Consider the following 11,952-nt stretch of genomic DNA (forward strand, 5'->3'; position numbering starts at 1 on the left):
CCTGGCAGGTCCCCAGCAGCCGATGGCACACTTCAGCTTGCCGCAGTGCTCGGTGTCGTGGCCTCATGGCAGCCACGCAGTGCCGTGGCCTTTGAAGTGCAACAAACTACCACGAGCAGTGTCTGAGGCGTGAAATTTCCCATGCTGAAGTAGGCTGTTAACTATCTGCCATCCTGCCCGAGCTGAGCACCGCTCTGTGTGAGCACCAGCAGAGCCCTTGGGTGCTGCTTTGTGCACCCAGCACCTCCTGCTGCCTCCCAGGCCCAGGAGCTGGGTGCTGCCTGCCAGGGAAGAGCTGCTGGAAGTCCTGGCTGTGCCACCAGCTCGAGCTTCTCCTTTCTGCAGTTTTTGGCAGCTGCAGGGATGCCGGTGACCTGCCAGAGCCGGTGCCTGTGCCAAGCAGTCCATGAGGCCATCTCATCCCTCAGCCCCAGCCCTGGCACTCGCTTTGCTTCAGCCACCAAGACCAAAGCTCCAGCAGCCCCAGGAGGAGACGGCTGTGTCCTGGCTTGCTTGCTTTCTGCAGGATTTCCCCCTATTCCTGGGAATCTCCTGACAACCGTAGCCCAATGCCTGTCCCACCCACACCACGCACTATTCGCTGGCTTGATCCTGGCTTCATTTAACCACACCAGGAGGGAGAACTGACTGGCTCGTGCAGCAGCAGGCCCTGGAGGCTTGGAGCACCCCAGTCCCGGCATGGTGGATGCAGAGGGCAGGTGAAGGAGAGCGGCCGCCTGCCCCTTGCTGCTCCCCGGCCTCGCCGCCTGCATCCCCATGGCCACAGGTCCTGCCGGCTGCTCCTGCCTCTTTCCGTGACGTGGCACTGCTTTCCACCTGTGTCAGCAGGGCAATTAGTGGAATGAGCACGCAATAATTGTCCTGCCCTGAATCCTTAATACTGCAGCCTGACATCTGCTGATACCCGGGCAGGGAGCTAATGCACCTGCCAGCAACAGGAGCAAACTCCTCCGTGCTCGGAGCACTGAGAAAACCCCAGGGCTCGACTGGGTGCAGGACGAGGGCTCAGGTTGTCAGGTGCTTTGTGAGGAGCACTCTCCTCCCTTTCTAGGGAAGATTTCCTCCTCTCCACGCTTCATTACTGACCTTTCATAAGGCAATGCTTCACCTAAGGCACTGGGAGAAGCCAGCCCTTCCCTGGCATGGTTTGGGACAGGCTTCTCTTCCCCATGGCTTGTACCTGAGCCCTTGGCTCTGCCCATCACCCTGCCTCGTGCTGCCCCTCTGACATCCCCTCAGCACCCCTGAGAGCCTGCGTGCCAGGAGAGGGCTTATTTTGGTGGCAGGCAGGAGATGTTTGGTTACGACTGCTCAGCACTCGTGTCCTGAAGGCAGGCAGGACCTCGTGCTGTGTGAACAGACACGGGGGGAAGCAGAGCCCTGGAGAACTGGAGAGGAGAAGGATCCAGCACGGCAGCAGAGGAATAATGTTTCCAGGCTGGTACACTCGGTTGCCAATCGGCAGTAGTTTGCCTTTGCAATATTAACAAATACCTTACTTTCTGCAGTAATAAATTCATACCTTTGGTCTGAAGTACAGCCATCCTTTGTAGGTGTGATATCATAAATCACGTGGTTAACTGGAAATGTGTCCAATTATCAGGATTCAATCAGCTCGGCAAATAAAGCTGGGGCAGTAATTGCAGGCTCTGCTGCCTGTTGGGCAAAGCTCACGCACGGTGCTGCCGTGCCGGATAACCACAAGCAGACTCCTGGGTGCAGCACAGCCCCGCACCTCCCCGGGGTGCTGAGCAAAGTGCTGAGCAGAGGAGGAAGGTGTGCACCCTGGTTGTGGAAGGGCCATGTTAACAATTGGTTTGGACAAAGATCAGGAAAAAGCAGCAGCCCTTTATTTACGGGTCAAGGGCTGATTGTACGATGATTCCTTTTGTTATCAGCACAGAGAGGTGATCTCTTCTTATTTTCAAAACAGTGGCACTGTCCGTATATCCTTCTCACTGTCCCACAAGGTGCATAGCACAAGAAAGAGCCACTTGCCCTCCAAGCCATGAAAAACTATATTGCATTTAATTGTTTTGTCTACGTTTGGCATGAAGTGAGCTTTCTGCAGCAAGCTGCTCTCCCGCTATGTGGATTAATTCCCATCTGAATGTAGCTGTATGCGTATTAAAATTAATGTAGTGATAGGGATAGGAGTAATGGCTTTAAAAGAACAGAGGGTAGATTTAGATTAGATATAAGGAAGAAATTCTTTACTATGAGGGTGATGAGGCATGGGCACAGGCTGCCCGTGGATGCTGTGGCTGCCCCGTCCCTGGAGGTGCCCAAGGCCAGGCTGGATGGGACCCGGAGCAGCCTGGGCTGGTGGGAAGGGTCCCTGCCCATGGCAGGGGGTGGAATTAGATGGGCTTTAAGGTCCTTTCCAGCCCAAATTTATGATTGCCTGAAGGGTGAAAACCAGCCCTTATTCCAACACAGGATAACCAGTCAGAGATTACTGAAAAGCTCATTTAGGATAGGCAAGTTGAAAAAAACACCTGTCAAGGGCTTAAAACAATTTTAATTGAATGCCTTAGGCAGGAGCATTACCTTAAGGGGCGCATGATGTTCCTCTGGGTAAAAGCAGCCGAAACTGTCCCTGGTTTGCACTGGGAGAAGAAATGTCACTTCTGCAAACCCCAGTGCCCTGGCGATGACAGAGGAGCTGGGTCTCACCAGCTTACAGTGCTCTTGCCCTGGAGAGCATGACTCAGTTGGGATTTTCCCCTCCCCAAAAGTTCAAAACATCATCAACAACAAGCAAAACAAACAAGCAGCGTCGATCTTGGCAGCCCTTCACCCAGTGAAGGGCCCGGACTGATAAATTCCGCCCAGTCATGGGGCTCCACCAAGTCAAAAACACGTTGCCTTGGCAAAACACTGCGTGTGTGGCCAGCTTGGCAGATGACCGAGGAAGCGCCTCCTGCATCCCGATAACGAGACGCTTCACATGCCCGTGGCTCCGGGCTGTGAGGCACCGGCTGCTGTCACTTCAGTCCTCAAATCTTGGTCAGCCCTTTAATCTGTGCCAGCGCGGGTGCTGCGCTCCTGTATCTGAGCATCACCGTGAAAATCCTGTAACGCATGAATGGGCAAATTAATCTCTGTTATTTTGAGCACTCTTTGCATCATAGAAAGTTTCCCTTCTCCCTCCCCAATGGGTAACAAAGCTGCAGAGGTTCCTGAGCCAGCCCCGTTTCCTCTCATTGCACTGATGAGCGTAGAAATTGCATCGCTCCCTCGGCATGAGGTGGCAGGAGCTGCTCCTGCCATCGGCCTGGCACGAGGCTGGTCCACGGGGGCTGTCCCAGGCCATCCTGCCCCACCAGCCCAGGGGTGCTGGGTCTGAGCACTGCCAGAGTCCAGCACGGACTTCCCCCTGCAAGCCCCACGGCCGCCTGTCTGTGCCGGGCACTTGGAGCTGCAGCAGAGCCTGCGCTGAGGTTGCAGGAGGTGTCTGCTTGGTTCCTGCAGCCTGGGCCAGGCTGATATCCTCCGGCCGCCCTCACGGTTGCTGGCTCTGTGAACAAAGCTATCCCCAAAGGTCACTGTTGCACAATTCTAAAAGATCTGAATGTCTTCAAGGCAAGGAGTTGTGAGGTACGCGCTTCCCAGGCTGGGTGAGCTAGCTGGGAACGTAATGCGCCTGGCCATCGCTTCTCCTGGGCATGTGCCAGAAGGTTTTTGGTTTTTGTGTGTGTGTTTAAAGCTGTGTGCCAAAAGGCTGCTGGTGGAGAGCTTCAGCAGGAGCTACAGTCAGTACAGCTTATTCCAAAGACAAGCAGAGCAGCCCTTTTCCAGGCCAGGTGTCCCAAATGCGCAGGGGATGAGGGCTGCTCTGTAGCCAGGGTGGTAGACGGGGATGTTGAGGAGCCCCTCAGCAACCACCGACGTGATCTCAGAGGCTGACAGCTCAGCTGAGGCATGAATTTGCATTGTTCAGGGAGGGGGTTTCCACACAGCGCCTGATGCCAGTGTCTGCAGCTGGACACGCTTTGCAGCAGCCACCTGAGGTGGTGTGGTAACGCCAAGCTTTTTGGGCCACGGAGCATGGCTGAGGAAGAGCACACACAATGGAAAAGGAAGCTTGCTTTCCCCTTGCCTTTCAGCTGCTGCCTGTGCTTTTTCTGGGGGCAAACCTAACTTCTGCAGCTCGTTTCACTGCCACTGCTCTCAGCACAGAAGCCCACAGCACTGCCAGCAGCGAGACCCACAGCAGGCTTGGCACACGGCGTGTTTTTGGATAGCCTTCATCAGAGACAGCACACGGCCTGCTAAATTCTGGAGCTAACAGTGGCAGGTGTGAGCCAGCTGCCCCACACGTGCACGGGGCCTGGGATGAGCAGGACTCCTCCCATCAGCTGTACTGGGACAGGAGGGGAAATGACTCAGCCCGTTTTAAATTCCCTGGGCTTTCGTGACTCACACGGAATAACCCCTCTCGCTGGCTGTCAGCAGCACAGCTGCTCGGGTGTTTTCAAGGAATCTGGAATTCATTCCCTCCGAACGCTCCAATGAGGAAAAGTAAGCATGTCATATATAAAACACTTTTATTAAAACAAATATACAACATTTTATATACAAAAATAAAATGTACAAGAAAAATAGTCTATTACAGCTTAGTGATTTGATTCCTACGTATTAAGTATGAACTAGAACCTCCTCCACCCTGCACTCTTCTGCACACCCTCGCTCAGGGCACGCAGGCTGTGGCAGCTAGCTGCATACAGTACTGTAGGGTTCCTACCAGCATGAGGAGCACTAGAACACAGCTCTGAAGGGCAGAGTATAAATAACAGGGTCTGCCCCTACCAGTGCAAAAATTGGATCATGCAGCCGCTCTTCAACTATTACGTGGAAGTGGATCCGGCATGCCTACGAGCAGATAATGTCCTATGAGTGGGCCTGGATAAGTGTACTATATGGAAGCGAAGCCTAAACTGAATTTTCACATTTTATTGGTCTAAGTTATGTACACGAGTTGAAAGATCTGAAGACAAAACTACATGCTGGAGTAAATCAAGGAAGAGAAGGCCAATTAGTGCAATTTCTTTTTCTACGTGTAATGACAGTCATTAAGCTGATAATGTCACCAGTGTTGCACAAGTGAGCAGCAACCAAACCAGACTCCTCCGCACTGTCTCTCCTAAGCACTCCGTGGGTAAAGTGCTCGCCACCAGCGTGGGGGGACGGCGGTGGCCCCCGGTCCCCGGGAGCTGCCGCACGCGGGCACCGAGCTCAGCCTCGGGGTGCCCCGGGGCCGGGCTGTTTGCCTTGGGCACAGCGGTCCCGCCACCGGGATGGGATTCCTCTGCTTGCGATGGAGTTTTTCTTGCTAACTTTTTCAGGCCTACGAGTTAAAACGGAATATAACAGCTACTGTCTTCTTCCAGTCAGTAACAAAAGGACTTCTACCATTCTCTTCAGGGTTGTAGTCTCTACACGAAAGCAGTCCACAGCCTGCGGGAGCCGGGGGTTTACAAGCCACAGGAGATGGTTTGCATGGGTCTTACTGTGTCCAGCCAAGAGAATTCCAGGCTGCTCTTCTGGTCAAACACGTGGAAATCCATCTCCCCTGGATAAGGGTGAGAACCCAGGGTGAGAACCGAACCCGGGCAGCGGGAGCACCAGAGCCCCTGCGTACCAACACACCCAGAAATGAAACGTTCCTCGGAGGTGAGCAAATACCCCAGGTTCAAATTTTGCTAAAAATACTCCCAATACTTTCTAATTAAACTCTCCCATGTAAGCTACTGCTAGTGGAAACCCTTGCTATATCGCTAGGAGTTCCCAAGACCTGGCATACTACACACATACGTAACCTTAAGGTAAACCTGTAGTCAAGCTTCTACTGGAGGCATTTTTCCTCTCTTCCTTTTTACCCCAACAAATTCCTTACAGGCATCTGACAGGCTACTTAGGAACCTCAACACAGACACCTGTGAATTCCTCTGTTTGCTTTCTCCCTGCCCAGTTAGTTTCTTTCCTGAAAACCCTCGCCTGCACCTTCCACCCTGGACTGTAAGCAATAACCAAGGTTTTGTACCTGAAGACGTGTCGATCTCGCCGTCCTGGTCCTTGTAGCTGTATGTGCTGCACATGGTCTGCGTGCCCGGCTCGTTGGTGAGGAAGCCTTTCCCCCCGACGCTGGTCGTGTGCCAGTCCTGCCCCGGTTCGAGCAGCTGAAAGAGAGTAAGGGGATGGTAAAAAAGCCTGAAATTTACAGGGACAGGGGAAAATTAAAAAAAAAAAAATACAGGCTCTCATATGCACAATGTAAATTCCCTACTGCCTATTAAAATTCATGATGGTGAATAGAGCAAAGGAAAGGTTTCACTTAGACCATGAGAAATTATATAAAATTCCCCATTAAAATTAGGTTAACGCAAAACAGGGAGAGCAGGAGCACCTTCCTTGAAAAAAAACAAAACATCCCCTTATCAGTGGGACGAGCATGCCATGTCTGGAAGCACAGATTAAAAGCCACACACATGAGAGACGGAGGGAAGGGCAAAATAAAAAATAAAAAAAAAGCCTTTCTAGAGAAATCGAAGCCACTGCAGACTCTAACAGAGCAACCTTTCCTTCTAGCAGTACTCAGTAGCTTCCACTGACTCTCACAATAAAAGTAATACTTCCACGTATGTGTCACCTCCAGTTCATGTTTACAAAATCACATTCTTTTTATATTTCATTTCTCAGGCCTCTTCATTTAATTAGGGTTTTGTATTACAGGAAGTGTACGTTCAGCTCGTGTAGGACTATCAAGGGCTCAGACAGCTACTTCCCTTCCTTTCTTGGTGCACACAGCAGCTTTGGCCAATTTTATTCTGAACAGAAGGGCTGTTTTTACCTTAAAAATATTCGCTTTCATTTCATCTTCATCTTCATCTGTGACTGTAAGCACACAAAAAAGAGAAAACAGATGTCAACTTCTCCCACAGGTTAGCCCCCACGCTTCTGCTTCTTCACCACCACAGCCCGCTTCATATGCTCGTCACACACCACCACTACCTTTTTCTTCCCCCCCCAGTAACTGAAGGGCTCCTCCAGAGGCAAAAGGCTTTTTGGAGGTTTGGAGCAGGTGCCCTGCTGCAGCCACACACAGCACCAAGGAGATGCTGTGTGTTTGAAGCCCACCAGCAGCTCCACGGCCCAGCTCTCATGGCCCATCCCAGCTGCAGGTGACACCTGCACCTCTTGCTTCTCCCCAGGAATCACCAAAGCAGGTAGCCCAGAGGGAGAACATTTGCATCCAGAGTGAAGAATCACACGGATAAGTCTCTTTTTTTTTTTTTTCTTTTGGCAGGTGCAGCTACCTCCACTCTCACTAGCACACCTAACTCTGTCCTGCTCCTGATATCGCCCCTTCCAGCTTCCTCAGAAGTTCCACCTCCCTGGCACCAGGGTCAGAGATCTCTCCTCCTCTTGGTGGCTGACCTGTTTGTGCCACGATGGTGAGACAAAGTTTGTCCTTTGCCCACAGGTGCAGAGCAAATGGCATTGCAGAGCCCTTCACCTGGGAGCACCTACTCCTGCAGCTGGCCTGTACCAGCTCTTTGCTTTTCTAACCTGGCCATTTCGGTAGCTCCAGACACCCAAATCCACCGGGTGGAGGTTGGTTTTCCTACAAGACAGCTTTTTCTCCCCAAACCCAGGAACACCTTCACCCTTGCCTCCAACCTGCCCCAGAAGGGCTAGCACCAGGAGACCAACGAAAGACCCAGGTAGGAAGGAAGCGACACCAACCTTCTGAGGAGGAACCCGGGGGGGACACCTGGAGCTGGTAGAGGTCGTTGGTGCTGTCAGCCATGGCGATTTCCATCGGCGTCCTCCAGTCGGCGAGGGAGCCGCTCACCTCGCAGGGGGAGAGATCTGTGGGACACACCAGGAGCCATTGGCAATCGCAGCCCACACCACCACCACCACCACCACCGCTTCCTCCCTGCCCATCTACGGCACAGCCAGGCACGGTCCCCAGAGTCATCTTTGTCTTCTGGTGACGAAATTGTGGCTTTAGCACAAGCAGCACTTTCCTCTCTGCTCTGAGCTAAAAACTGAGCCTCACCTAAGGTGATGGACGGGCTCTCCACCTCCACTTCCTGTCCCGTGTAGTCATGAACGGTGTAGCCACTGTGGTCATCTGTCGGAGGAGTGTTGGTTAGTCTTTCTGCTGACTCCTCCGTCCTCATGTCTTCATACGGCTACAAAAATAAGAACGAAGCATGAAAGACTTGGCTACGAGCACCCAGGTTCCCATATGAAAAAATCGTAGCATGAAAACCACCAAAACCTCTAGCTCCTTCTGCTACCTCTACAGGCACATACCTTTCTCTTGCTCCTGCTTCTTGCTTCTCTTGAAGACTTTGACTTCCTTTCTGTTCAATAAAAACAAGACAGATGTGAGAAAGGCTGCACGGCTGACACGAATGTGAGCTCCCACAGCCCTGAGCGGCCTGCTCAGCTGGCAGCAGAGTCTGGCTCAACCCTGGGCAATGCCATTAGGCATCTTTAAAGAACCTGGGATCAAAGGGACTGCTTGTATAAGCTTTTTTTTTTTTGCAAGAACTCCAGCAGTCCTGGTGCCACTTGTAGGTGTGTTATACCAGGTCTGTTATAGCCCTGCCTAAGCGGAGTGGGACCCGCCTGACGCCAGCTGGATGCTGTGCGCTCACCTTTCTTCTGATCCTTTGTCAAGGGGGGCAGCATCCTGTAAACTCTAACAGCGCTGGAGCCTTTGTTGATGCTTTTATCCTTCACTTCTTCGATGTCAGGCAGGGAGTTCATAGCGCAGCGGAAGTTTGCCTTCCAGGTTTTCGGGTCAGGGTCTTTCTCACCAACTTTATATCTTCCTATTAATAAAAGATGGGGTGAACCTTTAGTGTTTGCATTGCAGTGGTAGCTCTCCCCAGAAAAGACATTTTTCTCTTTTCTCTGACATATTAAAAGTCATTCTAACACCTGAGGTGTAAGTCAAGACAAAAATGCTTCATTTCAGATATTGCTATAACTGATGGAAATCTAAAGCCAGCACACACCTGTATGAATGGCCCAGCTCCGGAAAAGGCAGGCATCTTTCTCCATGTCCCAGCCATGCTTAGCTGCATGTTTCCAGGGGATTTGAAACATCATCTTATCCTGAAGTAAAACCAATAAAAATTTGAATTAAGAAACCATCGAATGCCAATTTGAAATGATGGATTTAACAAAGAATTCTATCAGTGGCAGCTCAGAAACTTTAAAAAAATATCTAACAACTGTTGTTCATTTGTTTTGTTCAGTGCATGTAAGGCTTTTAAGAGCTCTGAAACCAGGAAAGTTACACACACTGTGGTACAGCAGCAATGAGCAATGTTACCAATCTTATCCCAGAATCACTGAAGGATGTTGCATCTAGTCTGTTAGTGTATCACAAACTCCAGCACATTTCCCATGTGCACTTGGATAGAGATCCCTTTTACAGTTACCCCTAAAATCCTGTATGAACCCTGAGAAAAACATATCCTAGCTTAAGTAACACCCTGGGATGGATATGGAAACTTCAGAGAAAGAGACTTCTTGAGGCCTCTTCTTGAGGAGAATCAGAGAATGATTCAATAAGCCTCATGACCTCACCCCGGGGTACAGCTACAGAGATGTGCTTCCAGCACCAAAGTGAGACAAGTCCAAAGTTTATTCCTAGGCCAAATCTCTGAGCCCCATCCCACAGTGGGGAGTGCAACAGTAGCTACTTAACTGGGAAAAGAGGCAGCTCAAATGGGGATCAAGAGTTAAAAGTAGCCTGGGAGTTTTTCTGCTCTGCCATGTTCAGACTGCATTTTTTCTGGCTTATCATTTCCCTCCCGGGAAAATTATCAGGAAAAAAAAAAAAAACGGAGTGCTACATTCTGTGCTAACTGGAGCTACCTTTTCTGGAAATAAACACGTAATGCATGCAAGTTTTCTCCATTTGATTCACGATCCTGCCTTACATTTAGTGCCCACTTAGGAGCAGCAGGGGTAATGATGCAGCACCGGCAGTCCCAACGCGCACACCTCACCTTGTTAATCCATATCAGTCCCGGGATCTGATTGGAGTTAATCTGCATTTCCAGCCAGGGCCTCATGCGCATTCTGGAGACGGGCATGGTGGCTGTGGCAGAGGCAGAGGGTCAGCAGCAGCCCCACCGCCGCGTCCCCCTGTCCCCTGTCCCCTGTCCCCTGCCCTCCGGCTCCGCGCACCCGCGGCGCCCAGCGGCGGGGCTGGGAACGAAGCGGGCTGGGACCCCCCGGTCCCATCACAGCCCCCCGGTCCCATCACAGCCCCGTCCGCCCCCACCTCCCCGTGTCCCCCCCGGGCGCTCTCAGCCCAGCCCAGCTCCGTGCGCGGCCCCGGGGCCGGGGCAGCAGCGGCGCCCCCCGCAGCCCGGCGCGGTGCGGAGCGGAGCCCGGGGGCCGCTCCCCGCCCTCCCCTGCAGGCCGAGTTTCCTGTTTGCGCCGCCTCGCAGCGGCCGCACCGGCACTTCCCAAACAATGGCCCCGAACTTCCCCAGCCCGGCGCCGTCGCGGCAGCGGCTCCCGAGGCTCCCGGGCCGGGCATCGCCGCGGAGAGGGGCAGCGGGAGCCGGCTCCGGGGCTCGCCGCTGGGGCGCGGAGCGGAGCCGCCGGCAGAGCCCGCAGAGCCGCCGCCGTGCCCCGTCCCGTCCCGTCCCGTCCCGTCCCGTCGGGGGCACGGGGCCGCTGCCGGCGCTTTGCGCCCCGCAGCGCGCACGGAGCGGCGGCCGGGACGCCCCCCAAGCCTCCTCGGCATGGCGCAAGCCGGCGCTGCCCCCTCTTGGCGAGCCGTGCCGAGCCGAGCCGAGCCGAGCCGTGCCGTGCCCCCGGGACCGCTCCCACGGGTCCCCGCGGGGCGCCTGCTGCCGGAGCGGGGGGCGGCGAGCGCCGCGACCCACCTCGCCGTGCGGGGCTGTGCAATCCGGAGCCGGGACAAGCCAAAGCGAGCCGAGCCAAGGCAAGGCAAGGCAAATCAAGGCGTGCTGAGCTGTGTCGTGCTGTGCCGAGCCGAGCCGAGCCGAGCCGAGCCGTCCGCGCCCGCCGCCCGCCGCGCCGCCTTGTGCCGCCCGCGGGGCGCGCCCTCGGGTATAACGCGGCGGCGGCCGGGATTCCCCGCCGCCTCGGGCCGCCCGTCGAGCAACCAATCAGCTCCCCGGCCAGGGGCGGTCGCGCCGCCCATTGGCTGCCGCCCGCAGCATCACTTCGGGGAAATCAGGCTGTTGTAGCACCAGCGGCACCGCCGGGACCCGCCCCCGGACCGCCCCCGCCGCGGCACCGCGGGGGGCACCGGGGGGCCGATGGGGACCTGCGGGTGCCGGGGGGTGGCACCGGGATCTGCCCCTAAGTGCCCCGGGGAGCTCAGCTCCGCGCCCCCTCGGGGGTTCAGGGACGCGTCCCGCCCGCCGGTGCCCCCCCGGTGCCCTCCCGGTGCCCCCCGTCCCGCAGATGGAGCTCGATGAGCCCCCGGTGCAGGCTGCCGGCTCCCTCATCGTTTAGGGATGCAGCCAGAGCGCAGCACCGATGTGGGGGTATTCTTAGCCCGGTGGGAACCTGGCTCGGGCCCGGGCTGCTCGTAGGGAGCAGGATGGGAAGGGTCCGGTACCCGGTCCCCGGACCCCAAGCAGGCACACAGCCCCCGGACCTGCTGTGGGGCTGCCCGGGTCCAAACCGTGCACATCCCCCTGCAGCAGGACCAAAGCAGGGCAGTGCTGCGTATGCAGCAGTCCCGGGGGGGATGCAGCAGGGGTACAGCAACACTCAGGGTGGCAGAAGGAAGGCCAGCAGAAAAAGAAATAAAACAGGTGAAAATTATAAGGGATGTCCCTGACCTTCTGCATTTATCCTCTCATGGCACTGTGCAATGAGCTGCCCAGGCCTGCCTGGTCCCCTCCCCAACAC

The 11,952-nt window shown here is 54.7% G+C and overlaps 1 protein-coding gene across 1 annotated transcript; it reads right to left on the reverse strand.

Annotated features, from left to right (window-relative positions):
* Positions 1–4,614: 4,614 nt before the first annotated feature.
* On the reverse strand, positions 4,615–11,252 carry IRF1 (interferon regulatory factor 1). The gene is given in 11 exon segments (XM_032196881.1): positions 4,615–5,596; positions 6,068–6,203; positions 6,875–6,918; positions 7,771–7,896; positions 8,090–8,225; positions 8,350–8,399; positions 8,697–8,873; positions 9,060–9,159; positions 10,062–10,153; positions 10,953–11,213; positions 11,216–11,252. Coding segments are annotated over 11 exon segments (1,257 nt in total). The 3' UTR covers positions 4,615–5,498.
* Between the last annotated feature and the right edge of the window lie 700 nt (positions 11,253–11,952).

Source organism: Aythya fuligula, chromosome 14 (assembly GCF_009819795.1).
Source record: "Aythya fuligula isolate bAytFul2 chromosome 14, bAytFul2.pri, whole genome shotgun sequence".
NCBI classification, from domain to species: domain Eukaryota; kingdom Metazoa; phylum Chordata; class Aves; order Anseriformes; family Anatidae; genus Aythya; species Aythya fuligula.